Below are 22,197 nucleotides of genomic sequence, written 5' to 3' on the forward strand. Positions count from 1 at the left end.
TTTGACTGCTCTGCCAAGGTTGGTTGCAGTCAGCAGCACCCACTGTTGATGCATCATTTAACAGACTGTCAGCAGGGCCCCTTCCAGCAGGCTCCTGGTGGCAAACAGCATCTCTATTCTAATTTGTCAAGACTCACAGAGTAGGAATAGTACTGACCCAAGATCACAGACCTGTGCTCCCCTGGAACCAGCACTTGACTGTGAAGAATCAGTGTGAAACAGATTACAGATCAGCAGGTTTCATCGACAAGTGTTTTTTTGCAATGTAACAAGGTAGATGTAGGCCGGTCCTAGCTGTGTTTTACCATCGAAAGATGGGAGCTTATATTTTACCCCTTAATCCCTGCTCAAATGGCCCCACGGGTTTGACTGATGTAAAATGTCTTCCAGGACATGTTTTTTCAGAAGATGGATTTTCAAACATGAAGCAAAAGAAGAAATGTCTGTGTTGTCTGCATCAGAGATTTTGTTTAGACCAAAAAACAAATGCCATCAGCCTGCCTGTCGTGCCAATACATCTCTGCCGCAGACAACAGAGCACTCTGAAACCTCCTATTCCCTGTGGATAGGCATCTTTTGAAGGGCCCTGAAGTCCTTTGTGTAGTCTTGAGTTGATGAGCATTTCTGTCTTTTTATTTCTAGAAACTATGAGTATGTAATCGCATTGGACTTGATCAAGGCATGACAGCTACAAGACAGACCCAGAGCCTGCATTCATAAAGCATCTTAGAATAGGACTAGTGATTTGGAACCTATTTGCTCATCCCTGGCTGTTATTATTTGATGTCTGACTTGATATCTTGGTTCTTCCCCTGTAGCATTTTTGCAGCTGACATTGTTTTGCTCTTACAAGTAAGAATTTGGCTGATTCCATTTTAGTGTATGAAAAGTGCCACAAGTAAAGCAACAAATAGTAATGGCAAAGCTTAATTTGCTTGACCTGACTGGTGATCCAAGCTGTGGAAACTACTCACATTCTTATACTTTATTCATAAAGGCTACATGTTGCTCTGCCAATGAATAGCTCTATTAGTGTATGCGCAAAGGTCAAAGAGAGCAAAACCGCGGTAATTTGATCAAATTTGCATTGATGTAGGTGCGTGTGGGAGTTCTGGAAACAACAGGGCCTATCTTTACTTGTGCTGCACTGAGCATTTTCTTAAAATTAAAAATTTATTTAAGCATGAGAGGGTATAAAGTCCTGCAGCATTTTATTAGCTTGTTAGACATTGCCGAATAAAGAGAGATGGGAAACAAAGAGGAGAACAGCTCCATTGCGTACTTGCAGACTGCATCGTACCTGTCTGGTTTACAGATGTACAGTCATATTAAGCCTGACATCAGTGGAATTGCAGTGTTTTCTGTTGCTTTATTTCATTGATTGTTTGAAAGTGACCAACTGAGCAGATCAGCAACAACTGGACTAGTTTGGAATAATTTGATCTGTTTCTTTCGTGCCAAGTGAGGGCAGTCATTCACTTGAGAGTGCTGGGAGATATTTCAAGCCCTTTTGTTATGTTGGTCTTGCCAGCTCACCTTCTCATGTGTTACTGTTACACAGAGCTCTGCCAAGACCAACTAGCTCCTATCAGCTAAAACTCACATACTGTACTTGAAATAATTTCACAGGCTTTTATTTGAGCGACTAAATTAAACTGCTGAATCCAGATGGGCAAAGCGTGTTTGGACTATTCTGGGAGAACACAACATTGCTTTTCGGTTGGTTTCCCCTGCAAGGTACATCGATCAATGCCACAGTTTGAGATGTTTTAAACTATTTTGATGTTGGACAGCACAGTCTCTCATACATCACGGTAAATTGTGTTGTGCACTGCCAAGACAACGGGTCCCCTCAGTCAAGTTATACTGGATATGGATAACAAAGCAGATTAAATATTTTATATAAAAACATATGAGGCTTATGATAAAAGATATGATGTAATATAATTTAATATATAATATAATAAAGAGGTTGCACTTGTTAAAATCCGCACTAAAAAGTAGCAGAGTGATAGGCATATTTAAAGTGTGCAACCAAATGTGTCAGATGATTAGGAATCATATATATCTTGATAGTGCAGCTCCTTAAAACCTGCCTTGAGCATTAAATTGGCATAGTTAGTACTATTTTAGAAAGTCTGGGTTAGTAATTCGTTGTTTGACATTTTCACGGATCACCTCATTATTGTACTCAAGAATTCATTACATTTTCTTGTGTTGGATATGTTACGTCCTTGTGCCACCTCTAGCACGAAACTAATTGCTCTCCTTGGGACATGTAAAATTGAACTTAATTTGAGTTGACCTGCTATTCACATCCAAGATACTGCTACAGTAAGCTTGTAAAAGGGCCATTTCCTGTCGGCAGCTTGCAGACAGGGCAGGAAAAAGAATTCTCCTGTGTTTCCTGATTCTGCTTTTGTTTGCTGTCAACCCTTCCGTTAATTGTCATTTTATGCTTATAAGATAACACTGAAATGTCCTTGCATGGCTATGCAATTTCACCCCCGTACCAAATACCCCTGGTTTTTAAGATATTTCCCCAGGCTCTGTCTTTATGAAAGCCTATGAGGAAGGTTATGCAGTAGCTTTGATCAAGGATAGAGCCACAATTGAGTTGACTGCTGTGTTTGCTTGGTAAACCATCTGCCACATTGAGGTTGAGGGTAACCCATTAAATGTTGTCATATTGGTCTTCACGTTCCCATTGATTTTCATGTCAGAAAATCTAATGAAAACCAATTTCTGCTCTCAATTTATCTTCTCTGCACTTATGTAAGCTTTATTGTATGATGAATCTGTAGCCAGCAATATGCAACAGTCTTTGCCATGGCATTGTCATTCCATGCACACAGTGTGCTGAGTAAAAGAGTAAACAATTGGTGGTTTGCACAGAGAATTAGAGAGAGACACGTCTTGCCATGTTTGCAAGATTGAACAAATGCCAGTGCCAGTTCTTCTTAAACACATCATTTTGGCACTGCAAATAACAGTGCAATACTATATGTATTGGTCTTGAAAGACAGTGCATGATATCAGTTGTTCTGTAGTTACCTCATTTTATATTTGCTTAAGAGTGGTTGGTTCATACACTAATTCACTGCTGCTTAATGCTGACTGTATTTACAAGATTAAATTAAACTATAAAATACCAACAAAAAAACAGTTGTAAACAGTAAACAGTTGTCGTTAAAATGTGTGTTTTTTTTAAAGATTTTTTTTTTGTAATTTATTATATTTATCATCCTTATATTTAAGCTATGGTATTGATAATATCATAGTATTTGTGCCAGCACTTCTGCTACCTTGCATTTTTGACACTAAGGTACAGAGGTCTACATTTGTATAATAGCCAAATCACCATATGAATACACTGTAAGCTTCAGTGTGCTTTTAGGGTAGCGTCCTATCCTTATCATGGCCCTCTAAAAACCCATCTCATAAAGCAGCGGTATTGAGGTGTCTGAAACAGTTTTAAGCCTCTCATGATTCATTTTTTTAATCCCTGCACTGAAAGTTTGAGGCAAAGCATTTTAAGCCACGACTGTGCTTACTGGATAGACTTGTGTTTGTTGCCTGGCAACGTTGGCTTATTTAACAAGTATTGGGGGCTCAATTATTTCAATAACAAACTCTTGCCAGATAGATGGTTCTGTGTGCGTTAGATCTTATCGAGTGAGTCAATTTCATGTACGTCTTAAAGCCATCCAATATGGTAAAGTGCTGCAGGGAATCTGTAAAGCGTATGAACAGTTTTTGAGTTGCTAACCCCAGTGTAATGTTATGTCTGAAAATTATGGAAAATTAAAATCAGCAATTGTTAGTCGCAATTACTGGCACATTTTGCATATTTCCTTTAAGCTGAATTTGTGCTGGCTTTATCCTCCCATCGGCATCAGTAGAAGCAGAGGCTCCTGCTGAAGACAGAACTGAGGGAGCAGCCATGTGAATTGATGTAACTGCACCAGCTGAAGACCCCTTTCTGAACTCCATCATATCGCTAGTGAGAGTACCAACTCTCTTGCTAAAATTCAGCGCTACAGACCTTCTCATTCATCTCAAATGCAAAATCAAGTCTCTTGACTGCGTAAAAAAGCACTCAGACTTCTTTATGGAAAAGTTTGAACTTTAGAAAGCAAAGTTTTTGAATAACTTAGTGCAGGGGTCTTCAGAATTTTTCAGGCCAAGGACCCCTTTGCTGAGAGAGACAGAGCAGGGACCCCCACAATGATTCATTGTGGCTCACAAGAATGTCAGTACGCCTAAATAATAAAACAGCTAAATGGCCAATATGTTTTAATAGTACAAAAGTATTAGCATACATGTTCATCTCACTGTTATGGACAGGTCCTTCACAGTGATTAGGCCAATCTATCTTCTCTCTATCTATCTCTAGCTAAAAATCAGATGGATTCAGGTTATGAGTATTTTTGGATACATGTTAGTTTTTAAATAAACATAAAATTAAATCAGGACGTGGCATTTAAGAAACAATAAAAAAACTGAAATCACAGACTGACTTACTGACCTGACTCACTGCCACTCACCACTGTGCGGTATGCACCCGTGCCATCAGTGTCTGTCATTTGTTTTGGGTGGCATGACTTGAGATTCCATCTTGGTCCTTTGTGTGTTTTACCTGTGTGGCCTGTAAAACATGAATATGCAGCAAAAATTCTTTATTCAGTATGCACAGGAACTGTATTGATCATATCTCTCACAAACTGCCCAGCCACGGTAGTGAAGAAGTATTACTGTTTTATATTAAATAGCTGTGTAAACGTATTTTCTGAACAGATCAGGTAGGGAGTTGTTGCCTCCCTAATGAATACTGTACAGTGCTCCTGTAAATATTGATTCTGTCATGTACAAACCCTTCTATGGTTTTGTTGTATTATTTACATGTTTTTTTTTTTTTCTTTGATTCAAGCATTTTCTTTGTTGCCGAGATAATGTAATGAGACACTGTCTTGACCTCGGTTCCCAAATAGGGCCTTTGGTGTATTGTGTGATTTGCAAAATGCTTTGTTATTTAGAAAATCACCGACTTTTGACTTTTTGGAGATTATATCTGCCTGTTATCTTTGAGCCATTTGGCTGTTTGAGCTGAAACTTCTGTGGTGGCTCGCTGGCGGGAATATTCATACTGCTTTGTGTTACAATTCTTTCCCTCTGTCTTTTTTTCTTGATATATGTCCGATTGTTTGCAGTGACCTTTTTATCTGGAACAGTTGTTCGCATTAACCTTTTATATGCGTCATGTTTCTTCACTAGTGGCCCAGAAGAGAAACTTCTGTTAGCAACAGAAAAGGGAAGGAAAGAAACAGAACTGTCATTATTTCAGACTTGCCAGCCTACAGGAAATGAAGGGAATGCTTGGGGCCTCACACACACACACACACACACACACACACACACACACACACACACACACACACACACTGAGCATTTTTCCATACAAAGTTAGCTGTCTCACTTACTGAGTATTATTATTTGATAGATTGATATCGGGGAGGCTGGTAACAACAGCAGACTCACCAGCTCAGCCCTTAGGTGCAATATCAGTCTTGCTAAAATATAATTGTTTCAGGACTAGTTATTTTTTCAATGTAATTTCTTCTGTCACAGCAGAGCATTCCTGTCTTTCCCTTCCTCACCTCATCTTGCCTTATCTCTAATTGTGCCTTCCATACCCTCTCCTGTACCTCCGTTTCTCCTGTTTTCTGCTTCTACTGGGTTTTAATCTCCTACTTTCACCTCTTACCTCATCTAACCGCTGCCACTTCTTCTCCTCTTTCTTTTTCTCTGTTATTACTCCTCTTTCTATTTACTGTCTTAATGCTAACTCGACCTTATGTTTCTCTTCTCCCAGTCCAATGTCCAGCCCATGAGGTGCGTTTTGACTCAACTGGGGTGATCCTGAGTCCGGGCTATCCTGATAACTACCCCAATCTTCAGATGTGCTCCTGGCTTATCAATGTGGAGAAGGGCTACAACATGACTCTGCACTTTGAACTCTTTCAGACAGAGAAGGAGTTTGACATCTTGGAAATATTTGATGGTAGGTTGCACTGGAGTTTTGGTGTTTTTGTTCTTTGATAAAAATTTAGTAAGCAAGAAACAAAAAATGTTACTTAACTGAAATTATTGATGTGTTCTTTTTTGTGTTATGAATTTTAGTGCTTCTCAGTAAAACATTCATACTTCTTTATTCCTTTTTTTCTTTGCACCACTACTTCATGTTCATTCATGTTGTGAATGTGGCATCTAAGAGATGAAAGTCTGATTATGGGTTCCAGTCACATGTTCAGTAAAATAAATGCAACACTATCAATAATGCCATAATAGGCCATCAGGGTTCCCATGGTTCCTCCTTGAAATTTTTGTGAATTCAAGGGGAACATCAAGGCCTTGAAAGTTTCTGAGAAAAGATATGAATTGACAACTTTTGTGTAAGAATAGAAATTAAAGTTCCTTTAATTTTGACTAAACTTGGCCTTGATCTGTACTGGCAAACAATGATTCACATCATCTTAAAAATATGTCAGCAACCAACTGATCTGTCCTTTTACGAATTTCTTAAATGTTACCATATAAATTAGGAGGAAGCTTAAGACTTGCTCTGATATTAGGCTAATTCCTCTTGATGAAGCAATAGCTAGCTAATTAGCTGGTGTTGCACAAACAAAAGCTGACTTAAAATATATGACTATATACAATGTAATATGTCACTAAAGATTTTGAAAGCCCCGTAGTCACATCTTTTAAGCATCTTCAAAATTTGCTGCTTCGGCTAATGCTACCTCTCATTTTAACACTTCTCAGTGTTGCACAAGTAATTAACCCGACCTGTGTCTAAATCTATGATGTGAAGGGTCCTTGAAAATGAGGGAACTGGGCCTTAAAAGCCCTTGAAAAGTCCTTGAAATTAATGTTTGTTTGTTTTTTTAAATGAAGATGCATGTTCATGTCTGTCAACAGTAATGCTTATTTTTGACATGGATCTTTTTTCTGGGAAACTTTGTTTGTGTGTTTCTGTCTTATCTGTGTTCAGGTCCCAACATCTACAGTCAGAGCCTAGCATCACTTAGCGGTGACATTGAAACACCCTTCAGCCTGACCACCACAGGCCACCAGCTCCTGCTGCGCTGGTCCTCTGATCACGGCACCAACAGACGGGGTTACCACATCAGATACGTGGGTGAGTATCAAAGTATGTATCCAGTTTATAATCATATTCTCTTCTTTATTAGTGCTATTTTTTGTCTCTAAACTACAGAAAAAGTGATAAAAGTCATGGGTTTACCACTCAGGCAGTTATATTGTAGGCATCGTGCGGAGACACTTCAATTGAACGAGTGATAACACGGCGTAGGGGCAAATATTCATTGAACTTCTCTGCTGCAGCTACTGCATATTATTGTGGATGCAATGTGACCCCATGATTTTTATCACAGTGTGCTGTGATTGCTTCGGGGTATTATTTATTGAGTTCGTAATATCAGTTAATTTACAAAAATACTTTCAACTTTCTCAGAAATGATAATGTCTCACAATGGGAGATGTTTTCACACACAAAAACCACGAAGCAGGAAGAAAGTCACTGGAAGGCTTCCATGCTGTTTTGCACTCCTTAATTTAAAAAGGTTTTAAATTCTTAATTGGCTCTTTAATAAAGCAAGTGGTGCTAAGCAAGAGCAGCATAGGAAATCTTCTTCCATTTGAAATGCATCAATAATAATGAAAAAAGCACAAAAGACATTCATTTTTCATGTTGTGTCTCTCCATTATATTTAATACACGAGAGTGTTACTATGAAAGCAAGCCGGTGTGATGAATTTTGTAAAGAAAGCTCCTCCTTGACTTGATTGACTTGAACAGGAACTGACTTAAACCCCAGTGTGTGTCTTTTCGTCTTAAATCCCGGCTATCTCCCAGTCATGCTGATTTGAAGGAATGTTTGACAACATTTCTGAAGCACACAGCCCTCCCTTGGATTTTCTGTCCCATCGGCTATGCTGTGCTTGTATTCTGGAAATGAAATTTACCTTTTTTGCATGCGATGGGCTGTAAGATGAGGGAAAGAAAGGCTACGGAACAAATAACTTGGGGATGCACCAGTATTGCATGTGTTAAATCAAATTGAATATGTGTGTGCCATCGGCCAGGAGAGGAATAGTAATAATGTGATTTTGAAGACTTCCTTTGCCATGTGGCACACAGCCCGAGTGCTAAATAGATGTGACACTCCTCAGGCATTTTCCCTCATTATCTTTCTGCATTTAAAATGGAGCCTTACTGTGACTAAAATGTTCACCTGAGTCTTTTTCTACAGGAGCTTTGTTATTGCCTCTCATCCTTTTCCCCTTTCCTCTGCTTTATGTCTCTTTATTTCCTGTTAACATCTGCTTATCTGTTCTTTATTCCCTTTCCTTGACTTCATTCTCACCTTCTCCTGTTTCTTTCTCCTCTCCCTTGCCGTGCCATTCATCCCGCTCCTCTCCCCTGTTCCCTTTATTCCTCCATCTCTTGTAGCAATGTACTGCAGTACCCCAGATTCCCCACAGCACGGCTTTGTAGTAAGCCAGACCGGGGGTCATCTTAACAGTATGGTGCGCTGGGCCTGCGACAGGGGGTACAAACTGATCGGAAAGGGCACAGCTGTGTGCAAGAAGACCACCTATGGCTACTACGCCTGGGACGCACCAGTTCCTGCATGTCAAGGTGAGCACATTGGCCATGGCAGCCTTTTATTCCCAACTTCAGCCTACCTTTTCCCTGTTCTTCTGGTCACTGCCTCTTCACCCCTATACTCAGCAGGCAGACAGTCAGCCCTTTAAGGCACCCGAGTGTCTCAGCCCAAGCTGCTATTCCTGTGTTGTTAGCAGTTGAACTGTATCCAGCCTGATTGAGAGCCAGCACCCTGTCAGGTGGAAAGGAAACAGAAATCAATCCTCCCTTCTTCTGTCAATTTCCACTTCTTCAAATTACTTTGGCTAACTCGCCATTAGCATGCAGTGTCTGCTGCTGTTGGGTCTCACTCAACTAATTGGGTTCTTTGATGCGCACACATGAAATGTGTGATTTTACGTGCGCATGATTGCATGCACTTCCACAGACACGCACACACTCACAGAGCAGCAAACAGCAACAGATGGTGAGCTCAGTTGCATTTTATCATGATGCAGTGAAATCAAAATATGTATGTCATGTACTTAAAAATGATTTAAAAACACTTCACACCTGTAATTAATTCCGTCAGTTTGGTAATTGCACATAGCTTTTCCAAAGCACATAAAGCCAACCGTGGCTACAAATTAGCTAATATATCCATACAGATGCTGTCCATCTGCTATCTGCTAGATGGTGAAGATTACATTACATTATGTTCAATCCTTCATTCTTTCAAATCAATATTGTATGATATGTTGAGAATGGACAGTATATTAATACATCAGTGTTGGTCATGCACTTCAGAGAAAGGGCAACGATCTACTATAAGGCTCACTATTCTTTTTAAGCTTTGATAAAGAATCCGCCTTTTTAACGCTGTTACTTTCCATCTGCAGTGTAGAAAAGTGCTTAGTGCTTGTGATTAACATCTGTTAGATTGTGACTTAGCAGTACTCGCAAATGAATGTTGATTGATTCTCTCATGTGGTGGTGAGGGGCAACATAATGGCTCCAGGCCATGTTGGCAGATTCCTACCTTTGATGTTTCTCACAGTGTGCATCTACCATTGCTGCTTCATTTTATCATATGTGTGTTTGCATAACTGTTCCCATTTAGTCTGGCCCTGCAGATGTTGGTTTCCCCGCTCGACTCACTCCCTCTGACTTGGCTCTGATGATAAACACCTTGAAACCTACTAGCTTGAGCTTTCTGTCTGGTTTAAGCTCTGAGGCCACAGTAACCCAGATTCACTCTGTTTAGGGGCAAGGGCGCAGAGCTGTGTGGGAGTTTTTCTATGTGTGAGTGCTTCACAGAAAGAGTTTAAACCATTAACATGTGCGAGTGGCCTTAATCAGTTGGTCTTCGTAATTAGTAACTCATTAGTGTTTTTAAGTGGGGCTGGCTTGATATCAGATTTTCAGTACACATGTTTTATGGCCAAAAGAAATCGCAATAATAATATCGCAATATCTTTAGAAAATGTAAAATAAGAAAAAAAAAATTTCCGTCAAAGCTACTCAACTCTATTTATTGTGCTTTTTATCTCTTTTAAGGCTCATTTATACCCCCTTTATGTATGAAAATAGACGTGTCCATCCCAAACATTGCAAACATCACTGCCCTCATACTTCCAGGCGTCCTTTATAATGGCACAGATACAGCCAATAGATGGTACTATAGGGCAGAGTAAGAGTTTTACACAACAAAAAACGAGCCAACGGTGAAGGAGGTCGTAATAATGGACCTTTAAATGGAGGCAGCGATGTTGTCGGCGATGGTCTTTTAGGGCATTAAATAGATTGTGACATTTGGACATGTCACAATGAATTTTTTCACTTTATTATTGATTTGTTGGTTCCGCTATTGATTATTTTTTATTGATTTATTATTGTTATTGTTATTGTTATTATTATTATAATACTACTACTTTAATCTATTATGTATTTTTATTTATGCAAAAAGACAAAACTGAAAGTGTAAAATAGTGGTGTATTTACCGGTGCAACCATGGTATGAATTGGGAAAAATCATCAACATCAAGGACATACAAAGAAAAACAAGGAGACATAACAAACAACAGCAGAAATAACAACAACAAAAAGAAAATTATACAATTATGACCGAATAATTCTAATAATAATATTTTGGGAAGATCTGTCAAATATGTCACCTGTTTTTTTGTATGTGATTGTGTTTGTGTGCGAGGGGTGTTTGTGTTTTCTGTCTTTTTTTCTATGGTCTTGTCTCGCTTGACCTACACTATGCTGCCCTCGCAATCTCCTATGGTACTGATCTGTTCCATCCATATCCGTAAACTCTCAGAAAATGTGAACATTTACGGATGAATTTAGTGCAGAATATGGATAGAAGGCTTTATACATGTCTGTATATGCATATAAAGTTGAGCATACACGAGATACGATAATATTGCACATGTGGTGATGATAGTTGATTATCATCAGTACTGATATAGTGTGACAATCCTATTACCCACTGAAAAATGACAAAAAAAGGGATAAAATATCATCCCTTATGTATCTTGGAATTTCATTGACTTGGTTGAATAGCTACTTGTAAAGTCAGTAGGGTAACTTTCTTTTATGAAAACATTTTAAAACCTTAGAAGATTTATGAGGACTCTGAGATAACATCCCTCTCTGCAGTGTGTTGGACTACTTCCAATCTGAGGTGACTGGATACATTATTCCTCAAGGGGCCAGTCCTATATATAATACTTTCATGGATTTCTCTCTCGCTAGAGAGATGTCAAGAGCTGTTTTATGGATTCAGGTGCCTATAATATATACAGTTTAAGCATATGACTTGGTTAAATGTTGACACGACACAGGCGTTCTAGCCTCTCTCATTATCATATTATAAACGCATTGGATGGATGTAAATACTTTGGTTTACCTAAAATGTTGATTGCAATAATATGCATGTTGTTTTGTAATTCCGGAAATGTTGCACTATTGCAGTGACCCTGTAAGAGACTTTTGGACTTGTCATCGCCGGAAAAGCATAGGTGCACCATATTTCGTTTATTGTGGCTTAGCTCTATTCAGTGCTTCAGTAAGCCATTTCAGTCAGCTAGCATGCACAATGTAAAAGATGTGGCACTGGTTCAACTAAACTGAATACAGTCATGATTAATGTTATTAATTATACCTGTGCTTTCCCTGCTGTGACATATCAAAGTGTCTGCCATTAGTGAGATCTGTTGTCATAGTTCTACTGGGGCGTTCAATGACAATGTTGACAAATTATCCCGTTTTGAATTTTTTTACTAACTAAATTGGACCCATTTGAAAGGAAAATAACAAAGTAACACATACCTTCTTGCCTAAATTGAAAAAACACTTGACATTGCTTGTGTACCACAGTGCATTTGCACTCCCAACACTGGTGGAAGCACATATACATGTGTATTTAACACTTGCGCTCAAAAATGGGACTGTTAAGTGAATATGTGTCTGCCTACCTTGCCTGTGTTTACCAGGTGTCTCTCTGCAAATCTCTCTAGTATGTATCTTGTACTGTGCATAAACACATGTGTTGACAACCGTCCTCTTGCTGCCTGCAGCTGTGTCATGCGGTGTGCCCAGTGCGCCAGTGAACGGAGGTGTGCTTGCTGCTGATTACTCCGTCGGCACACGGGTGACCTACTTCTGCAACAGCGGCTACCGGCTCTCCTCCAAAGAGCTGACGACCACAGTCTGCCAGCCAGACGGCACCTGGAGCAACCACAACAAGATACCCCGTTGCATCGGTGAGTTGACGATGTTGGTGGGAGGAGGCAGGGGAATGCAGAGGAGGAGGGAGAGTGATTTAGAGAGACGGGGTAACCACAAGAACCCGTTGCGCAGTTGAGCTTTGAAAGTTGAGAGATGAGGACAGAAAAGAGTTGTGGAAGACGGCACTGATTTTGGAATTTTGACAGTTGTGCCAGAGACAGAAAAAGTCAGAGTTTGAAAAATCCTCTGGAGAAGTTGTGGAATATCAAACATTTTTAACAAAACGCTGTACTGTAGTGGGAGGTGTCATGGAATGTGGACTGCAGTCCCAACAGAACTGAGTTGTGGTTTCATCACATAAGCAACTAACATGTTGGGTAGTGATAAGACACATGGATAAAAGGCAGAAAAATAGTTGTAAGGAAATCTGTAGCTGGCGCTCGGGTAAGTGTTTTACATGCCAGTGCAACTCCTCCAAGTTTGCAAGTCAATGTAATGAGTGATTGACAACATTGTTTACTGTTGAGACCAGTGTTTATTCCCTGCTGCATATGTGTCTCACAGCAAAAGGGGGAAAAGTGTTTGTTTTGAAACTCATTTGATTTTAGAGAGTGATAATTCATCAACAGCTTTTTTGTGGAAGTATGTTTGTATATGGTAACTGAAGAAAAGTTGCTGTTTACATTTTACATGGATTAGTCTATTCGTCTGATTGAAATTTTCCTTTGCAGCTATTTTTATTTATTCTACACAGCAGGCTTGTTACATATGTTTATGGTTTTTGACTTAGCAGTGTGTGTACAAGCGATAAGAGAAAAAATTGAAACTGAAGCCAGTCCATTTGGATAAACCAAAACTAACAATGTCCACTCCCCACCGAATCCCCTCTTGTTTTTTTCTTTATTTCTTGGCACAGTCATAATGTGCCCTAGTCTAAGCTCTTTCTCTCTGGACCACGGGAAATGGAGGATCGTCAACGGTTCGCACTATGAGTATGGAACTAAAATAATCTTCACCTGCAGCCCTGGATACTACAGAGTTGGCCCCGCCCACATTCAGTGCCTGTCCAATGGGGTGTGGAGCTGGAGAAACGAAAGGCCTCGTTGTAGAAGTGAGTGATGCATAAAATTAACACTTGAACTGAAAAGTCCATGCTCCAAGAACTAAAATCTCCTTTATCTTCATTTTGTCATGGCATTATTAGGAAAAATAAAACATGAGCATGCACGTATGTTGCATACTGTCTCACAAACACTCTGGAAGATAGAAAAGAAATTAATTGAACATTTTTATCTGGCATAAATGAAATATCTATGTCCTGCCTTGCCTTGGGCACTTCTAGATTCAAAGATTGTTACATTGCATGACTTAAAGAATGAATACCGTATTCACTGCTCACTTAATCAGCAGTTCGATGATGCACTTTTGTACTTTTTACCTATTACCACCTCAGTCTAGGTTAGATATTGTTTATTGCAGGAATGGGAAATAAAGGCTTTTCTATGCTGCCATGGGAGCTACTTTTTGAGGAGCAAAAGAGCTGAATAGCCTGTGTAATGGCAAAAGGAGATGCCAGCCAGCATGATGAAAGATGTTGGTACAAAGGCAAACACTATCATTATCCTCCGCATGAAATAGTACAGGTCACTTTTTTATCGCATTAAGGTCGGTAAGATGGGTGTAAATGACTGTGCTCTCCCATTGACTCTGAAGATGTAAGCCAACTTCTGTCTCTTCTTTCTTCCCATCTCACTCTTTCTCTCGGTGTCTCATTCTTTTATTCCATGCCTTCTCCATCTCCTTCCTCTTTTTTTTTTACAATCTTCTTCATCTTGTTGCAGTCATTTCCTGCGGGGATCTGCCTACTCCTCCTAATGGGAAGAAAATTGGGACCCAAACTACCTTTGGAGCATCAGCCATTTTCAGCTGTAACCTTGGCTATGTTTTAACTGGATCCACAGTAAGAGAGTGTCTCCTGTCCGGCCTTTGGAGTGGGGCGGAAACTCATTGCCTGGGTAAGCAGGGTCTAAATGTCCTCTTTAACTTTACAAAGGACAGCCTTGACATGGGTCAAACACTGCTGGCAATCTGTTCAGACAGGATATGCTTTTTTTGGTTGGGCCAACATGCCCAGAATAGATCCAGATGGGGAAGCAGAGGGTGGCTTTAATTGGTTCTGTTGCCAAGTGTGTATGGTCAATTACTATAAACATTTAGAAAGATGTACAGTTTTTTGTCGTCTGGTTCTGACATTATGCTGGTGCTCAACGTGGCCGCTTTATATTTTCCTCTGGGCTGGCACATGTCAGACTGTTTCACACATTGTAGAGATCATGAGGTAGAAATTGTTTTGCAAATGTGCAATCACTTTTGGCAACTACCCTAGTTGATTGGAGCATGGTGCTATACAGTGAAGCCTCCAAGTCAGTGTGATGTGGTGTTTCTGAGATGTTAAATGTGAGAGAGCAGCTAGAGAGCTACAGCTGGCCTGAAACTATGAGACACTTGCCAAGCTGTACCAGCACGATTTCAGCTGTTGTTAAGATATATAAACAAGAAAATATGCTACAGCATAGCTTACCACAGCTCATCTCAGCTCGGTACTGTGGAAGAAAATGAGACATACGTAATTACTTGAGCCGCATTTAAACCCACACAGCAGCAGACTGTGACGGTTTATCTGGCAGATGCTGTAGTCCGTTTATCAGCCCTGTGGCAACAGCACTCCCAAGCTCGGATCAAGATTGGTTCAGTTCATTAAAAGAAGGGCACCTCTCTCTTGTTTAGTAATATGACTGTCAGGGTTAACATAGCCTGGGACCTCTCACTGTAGTTGCCTACTTCAGCACTATCTTCATAGAATCTGGCTGCTCTCAACTGAAGTGTGATAATAAAATGCTCGACTGAGTTTCTGGGTGCACGAGTGAATTAGGGAAATCAGACTCACAGTCAGTGGCAATTTCCCAGGTTTTAAGTGGCAGTGGAAATCTCAGCAAGATCCCTCCTCTCTGAAAGGGATTTATTGTAGCTGAAAGTAATACGATTACGTGCATGAGCGTATTGCACAGATTTTGAGGAGTTTCACATGCGCCCCTCTATCTACTGTAAATGAAAAAAAGCTGAATTATCACTATAAGAGAAGCCGAAGCCATTATGAATTAAGGAATAATAATTCTGAGATAATGAGCTGAAAAAATGCTGTCTTAATCCAATGTGTTAACACACTAACTAATTTTGTTTGCCAGTGTTATAATTCCAAGACCTTTTAAATCACCAGTTCACTCATTTCATTTTATAATACAGTTTTCAAAATGTAAAGTTATTCCAATGTGATAACACAATCAAAATTGTGTTTTTACCCTGCAACTATCACCCATTTGTTCAGTGGACGTCACTGCAGGCTATTATTCTCAAACACCAGAAAGCTTAACCCAAGTGTTGCACCACATAAATGATTGGCTGGTGATTTGTTATGCAAAGTGCATCTAGTGCAAAAAATGGACCTCCACACTAGATATAACTGAATATTATTTGGACAGCAGAGCGTTATTGAAGGAAAACTTCACCCACAAAATGATTATTTGTCCATCAATTATTCACACCATGCTTTGCTGAATTTGTGAAGAAAACTATTTTTTTCACATGCCTCCACGGTGAACAAAGAATCTAAAAACATAGGGAGTTCTTGATGTATTAGATTGAAAGGAGACCGCATTTCACAACTGCAAAATGATATCAAAACATCAGTTTACTAAGTCTCACACAGCTCTTTCAGTATAAACTAAGCCTTATTTATTCAGTTGTATGTAAAACACGTCCACATAAACAGTCTCACGCATGGACGAGTTGTGCGCCTTGGCAAGAGCGTGCTTTCAAATTTTGCCCAATGGAGTGCACAGAGTTCAAATGCACGCACTTGCTCAGGCACACTACTCATATACGGAAATGTTTTAAATAGGAAGGTTTTCAGTGAAAATGCATGTACTTTGGAAGCACTGAGTGTACGACTGAATAAATTAGACTTGGATGAAACTGCACAAGTTGTGTCAGTTTGTAACCAGATGTTTTGTTATAATTTTACTGTTATACGTGGACAGCTGCCTTTAATTCGTCAAAAAACTTCTCTATTTTTGGATTCTTTGTTAACTGGCAGGCATGCAAGAAAAACAAAGTTTTCTTTACAAATTCAAGGTAACTGAGTGAGTAACTGAAATACAAATGATTGTTTTGGGGGTAAAGTATTTCTTTACTATCACACATTACAAGTTTTTTAGGATGTACTGTCTTACTCCGTTACTAAAAAAAGAATCACAGTCTTGTTGCGAAAGAAAGATAAACATTTACCAAAAAGAAACAGTAAAACATGTTTACAATACCATATGTCTTTTCTACAGCTGGTCACTGTGGCGTTCCAGAGCAGATCGTAAATGGGCAGGTGATCGGGGAAAACTTTGGTTATAGAGACACAGTGGTTTACCAGTGTAACCCCGGATTCAGGCTCATTGGCTCTTCAGTGCGGATTTGCCAGCAGGACCACAACTGGTCTGGACAGCTCCCAGTTTGTATCTGTAAGTACTTTAACACCACTTCGTACTGCAAGAAGGAACATGGTGTACGTGTTATGTCTGAGTTTCTCACCATAGACACTGCTGTTCAGAGCAGATACTGTTGTGTTTTTCATTCCTGCATTTTAATTCCATATTTACTAAAGGAAGTCTTGAATATGTAAATCTGTCAACAACATTATGATTTGATTAACTGATGAATCAATCAATAAAAATATTTTTAGCATTCTGAAAAATGTAAATTACTGTAAAAAAAAAAAAAATCCTGCAATCCCCAGAGCTTCCTGCTTCTTTAGCTTTAGAAGCACTGAAGTCAATAGTTGATACATATCCTCATAATGAGATTCTCTATCTCCTGTTCACCTATTGATGCAATGAGAAATGTGCTGTTTACCCTTTCCCAATCGAGATCATGTCTTGATTCCTAATTACCCCATTGTCCTTTGAGGTTAATTATATGATAATGATATTCCTATGATAGGTGTCACTGTACGTCACCTATCGATCATTGTTATTGAATTTTTTCTCTCTTTTATTCTCTCTTTCCACACACTCTTTCTCACCCTCCTCCCCTTCACCTTTCTGGGTATCCATCCTATGCTGCCTTTTATCTTCCTGCCTCCTCTCTTCCTCCACCTGTCTGACATGTCCCTGGGTGATGCGTGTCAACTTCAGCTGTCACATGTGGCCACCCCGGCAGTCCTATCTATGGCCGCACCACAGGGGATGGCTTCAACTACAATGATGTGGTGCGCTTCTCCTGCAACAAAGGCTACACCCTGGAAGGACCCTCCACAGCCCAGTGCCAGGCCAACCGCCAGTGGAGCCGGCAGCCACCGACATGCAGAGGTAAGGTCCTGCTACAGAGCTGAATGGATAAATGATTGGCAGCTGGACTGACTTAAAGTATCACAAGGATGCAGATGTATGTTGACAGTTGAACTAAAAAGCTGCTTGTCTCTGCCAGCATGTTCAGCTGAGGCTCAAAGCACAGACATTTCCTAAAGAGGCAAGGCAGACAGGAATGAAAAGTGAGAATTATAAGAATTTGGACCCAACAGATCCATCATATTTACATGCATCTCATTACCCATCTGCAATGCTTTCATTTCTGAAGAGGGTAGCTCTTAGTGTATAACTCCAACTAAAGGTGTTCTAATGTTTGATAACAGAAGCCACTTCTACATTGTATTTAATTCTGCCCCCATGAATCAGGCTAGCCATCAGCGGAGCAGGTAGCTGCCACCGAGCAGAGGTAGGATCCAGCCAAAGTGTTGGAACTGAATGAAATGGCTTTTGCAAGTGCTTTGTGATGGTTCAGGAATCAGAGGCTAGGATGACCGCAAGAATTCAGCAGCCAACAAATGTATTGTGATCATTCAGGAATCAGCAGCCAGTGGCCGCCAGCAAGCACAGGCATGGACACAGAAGCAAAATAGATAGAGGTAGTGTCCACATATCACTTGACTTGAATGAGACAAGTCTGTTTGAGAGTAAAGCATTAGGCAGCAACATCTGGAGCCCTTGCCTCAGAGCAAAAGCAGGGAAACAGCAGTAACGAGCTTACAGCAAAATGTATAGAAAGGGGAGAGTAAACGGGGAATTGTTGTCTACATTTTACAGCCAGTTTTTACCATGAGTCTTGCTGCAGGGAGCGATTACTTTGAAGCTCAGAGTACGTTTAGTGGGAGACATCTTACTGGGAGTGTCAGATGGCGGCTGTGTTTTAGTTGTGTCCAATTTTTGTTTGCTCAGGTTAGGCTCATTAGTGGTGTGTTTACACTCAGCAGCAATCCAGACACTTTTGTCTGTGACCACACCAGAGAAATGTTTACTTGTTTGCCCAAAATAATTTTGACAGTTTGATAGAATTTTTCTCTGGAAATATTTTCTACTATTTGCCCCCCCCCCCCCCCCCCCCTTTCTATAGTTGTCTTTTAATGATTGATCTGCTACCTCATTTTAAAGGACAGTTTAGCGAGTTAAGATCATCAAGGTAACAGACAGAGATGTATTGCACAGAATGATGGAAGCTCTTTCAAAAAAGGAGCATTTTCATATTTGTCTTTGAAAATGCCTACCTTTGTTGCAGTGTGGTACATATAGGTACATATAGGTACATATAGGTACATATAGATGATCTTAACTCGCTAAACTGTCCTTTAAAATGAGGTAGCAGATCAATCATTAAAAGACAACTATAGAAATGTATTATATCCATTGTGGCTTTAATTGGTCTGCTACCTCTGGATCTAGTCGGCCAAGGCTAGATTTGCCAGACTTTGCCCATTTAAAAATGTGTCTCCTCTTGGCATGAGTTTTGTTGGCAGTCAGATGTGAAGAGACACAGTTTTCATTATTGTGAATAGCACCGTAGAGACAAACCTGGTAAAAGATCAAAAAAGTAAAACCATATTAAACTGTCATGACTCCCTTTGTCAAAATATGTCTGTTTGTTCCCGCTAAAATTTTTCTCACAGTAAGCCAGCTTTTTCACACATTTGCATTATTGATTTAATTTGATGTTGTGCTGAACTTAATTTCACCCCCGTCTACTTTCAGCTGTCTAAACCACCTTGTCAGCAGTGTGGTTTTCAACTGCTGCTTTAATGGATGCTTGTGGATTTGTGACAATAGATGTGCCTTTGGTTCTTTTAAACTTGCCTTTTGTTTTCAGGAGGAAGCGTCAGGTGAAATTATTATTGACAATGCTTAAATATAGCCAGGACTTACTTGTCTCCTCTGTTTGTAGAATAAACAGAAAAAGCCACTGATCAGGTCATATCAACACTTCTATTATTAACTCACAAGTGAACATGCTGACAAAGAGCATTAATGCAAATGAGGCTCCAAACTAAGGAGACTGAGCAGCTTCTGGGAGAGAAAAGTCAGATCCTGAGCAACGATGCTGTGTCGAGTTAATTAAGCAGATTGTCACATGACTGGTACTATATGTAAATATATGTGTGTATGTATTGTCTTTGTTTTATTCTAATGCCCATTAGCACCAACATAAGCACTGGCTATTCTTCCTGGTGTCCAAACATATATTGTCATACACACTTAAACCTACTATAACAAAATAAACACAGCAAACAAAATAGCTCATCTCATTGATGAACAATCAAGTAAGGAGGAGAAACCAAATTGTCATTCTTTAAACAGGCATAAAGACAAACACAAAATAAGAAATCAACCGGAGTTCCCAACAGTTCATAGCAAATTTAATTTTTTTTCTTCTACATACAAATAAATAGCAATTCTTAATAAACATACATTCTTCTTTGAATGACCATACATTATAGTCTTGTCCATCTGGCACTTTAACATATTTATCACATATAATGCTAAGGGGGATTTCTGCAATTTTATAGTCTACACAAACAGTTATATAATGGCTCCTGAAATGTTTTCAGACATTGTTTTTTTACTTTCTTTCAAGTTGTAGTAAAACTATTTATGACAGAATATAACTTGTCCAGATGCTGTTAACTTGTCACATACAGTATACGTGACTTCAGTAGATAATTGGTCAAAGGCAATTATAGAAACTCATATAACATCCAAATGTAATGAAACCTTTACAGCACTAATACTACAACATATGTATGGTGCTATAGATCAGTTGATAATTTTATCCTCTGCTATGCGTAGTATTATTTGCACTGATGAACATCTAGTGCCATAGCAACCTTATGGACAGAGATGATCGTACACACAGTTTTCTTAAGATGGGTGTGGAAACTCTGACAGGAAATATTCACTTTGGTTTAAGTAAACATTTCTATCCTGTGCTGTACATCAATAATGAATTTACATTATCTATAAAAACTACAATAAAATGATGTGCATGAAAAGTTGCAAGGAACAGTGCTGCTAACTATTACTTCAGTATAACAGCACACTAGAGAAATAAGAGCAATAAGATGATATACCAAATCTATAAATAGATATTATTAGACTCCACTCAAAGCTACAGGAACACAGTTCTTTCTTTCAACAAGTAATCATGTGACTGCTTTTCAACAGTAAATTGCCTGAAATTACAGCTAAAACTTCTGTCTAGCCTGAAATATCCTTGTAGCAATAAACGCTGATTAAACTGCTGTCTGTATTCTCCCATTATGATTAAACTAATTGAATGATTCATGATGCTGTAACTTTACCTTTTTTTCTGTCTATATTTAATTTAGTGGTGAACTGCACAGATCCGGGTATTCCTGCCAATTCCATCCGGGAGAGTAAGATCGAGCACGGTAACTTTACATTTGGCAGCGTAGTCTTCTACGACTGTAATCCAGGATATTACCTCTTCGGCTCATCGGTGCTCACCTGCCAGCCAGTGGGCCACTGGGACAAACCTCTACCAGAATGCATTGGTACAGTATCTACTATAAATACTATGTCATCATGTAATCATTAACAGTGTTTATCTGTCTATTCCCTGTCTCCTCTTCAGTGAATCAGCCTTTCTATGCAACTAGTGCATTCGTACAAAAGTTAATTAATTGATACACTTAACAAGAGACGCAAATAAAAAATTAAGAGAAGTTTCACTCTCGATTGAGTGTCCACAACCTTGTTTGTGTCCTCATTTGCTTTTAGAGTTTAAATGGTACAAGTTGCTAAATGCTGTGGCTGAGAGCATCTGTGTAATGTTCGATGCCCCAGTGGCTTATGGTTATGTTGCGCTGTGCCTAATTGAGAAATGGGAAAACTGTCATAGGGCCAGTTGTTCAGGCTATTGCTAATGTTCCCTCAAACCAAGTGCTCCAATTCTAACAACAACCATCTCTGAACTGTAGGGGTTGTCTGAGGTTGTAATGTTACTCCCAAACACCTGGCTCATCGGGCACTCTACTTCTGTGTGAGGCCGCCAACAGTAATGACCTATTTCTAGTGAAATTACCTAAAGTAAACCTCCACATTTTGCACACAGGCTCAGAAAGCACTTCATTTCATGGAAGAGAGATGACACACAACGCTTATTTTATCAAACGGAGCTGTAATTAAAGAGATACACAGGAGTGTCTGTCTCAAATGTTTATTCACGTCTCCAGGCGTCACTGACTCTTTGTTAAGAAATTAGCTTTGCGAAATTACAGAAACTTACTCTGCGCTATGAGACTAAGCTGATTAAATGACAGCACCCACAGACATATGTAAAGGTCAAACAAATAATAAAGTAGCAAGGAAAGTGTGAAGAAAAATAATCCAGTGAACA

The 22,197-nt window shown here is 39.5% G+C and overlaps 1 protein-coding gene across 1 annotated transcript in view; it reads left to right on the plus strand.

Annotated features, from left to right (window-relative positions):
- The window catches only part of LOC121945336 (CUB and sushi domain-containing protein 3-like), a 232,487-nt gene that overhangs the window by 163,957 nt on the left and 46,333 nt on the right, over window positions 1–22,197 (plus strand). The window contains exons 48-56 of the mRNA XM_042489465.1: window positions 5,873–6,061; window positions 7,055–7,213; window positions 8,536–8,724; window positions 12,258–12,443; window positions 13,325–13,519; window positions 14,250–14,423; window positions 16,803–16,976; window positions 17,649–17,822; window positions 21,167–21,352. Coding sequence (XP_042345399.1) covers window positions 5,873–6,061; window positions 7,055–7,213; window positions 8,536–8,724; window positions 12,258–12,443; window positions 13,325–13,519; window positions 14,250–14,423; window positions 16,803–16,976; window positions 17,649–17,822; window positions 21,167–21,352 — 1,626 coding nt within the window. The remainder of the gene's footprint in view (window positions 1–5,872; window positions 6,062–7,054; window positions 7,214–8,535; window positions 8,725–12,257; window positions 12,444–13,324; window positions 13,520–14,249; window positions 14,424–16,802; window positions 16,977–17,648; window positions 17,823–21,166; window positions 21,353–22,197) is intronic.

Source organism: Plectropomus leopardus, chromosome 7 (genome assembly GCF_008729295.1).
Source record: "Plectropomus leopardus isolate mb chromosome 7, YSFRI_Pleo_2.0, whole genome shotgun sequence".
Classification (NCBI taxonomy): domain Eukaryota; kingdom Metazoa; phylum Chordata; class Actinopteri; order Perciformes; family Serranidae; genus Plectropomus; species Plectropomus leopardus.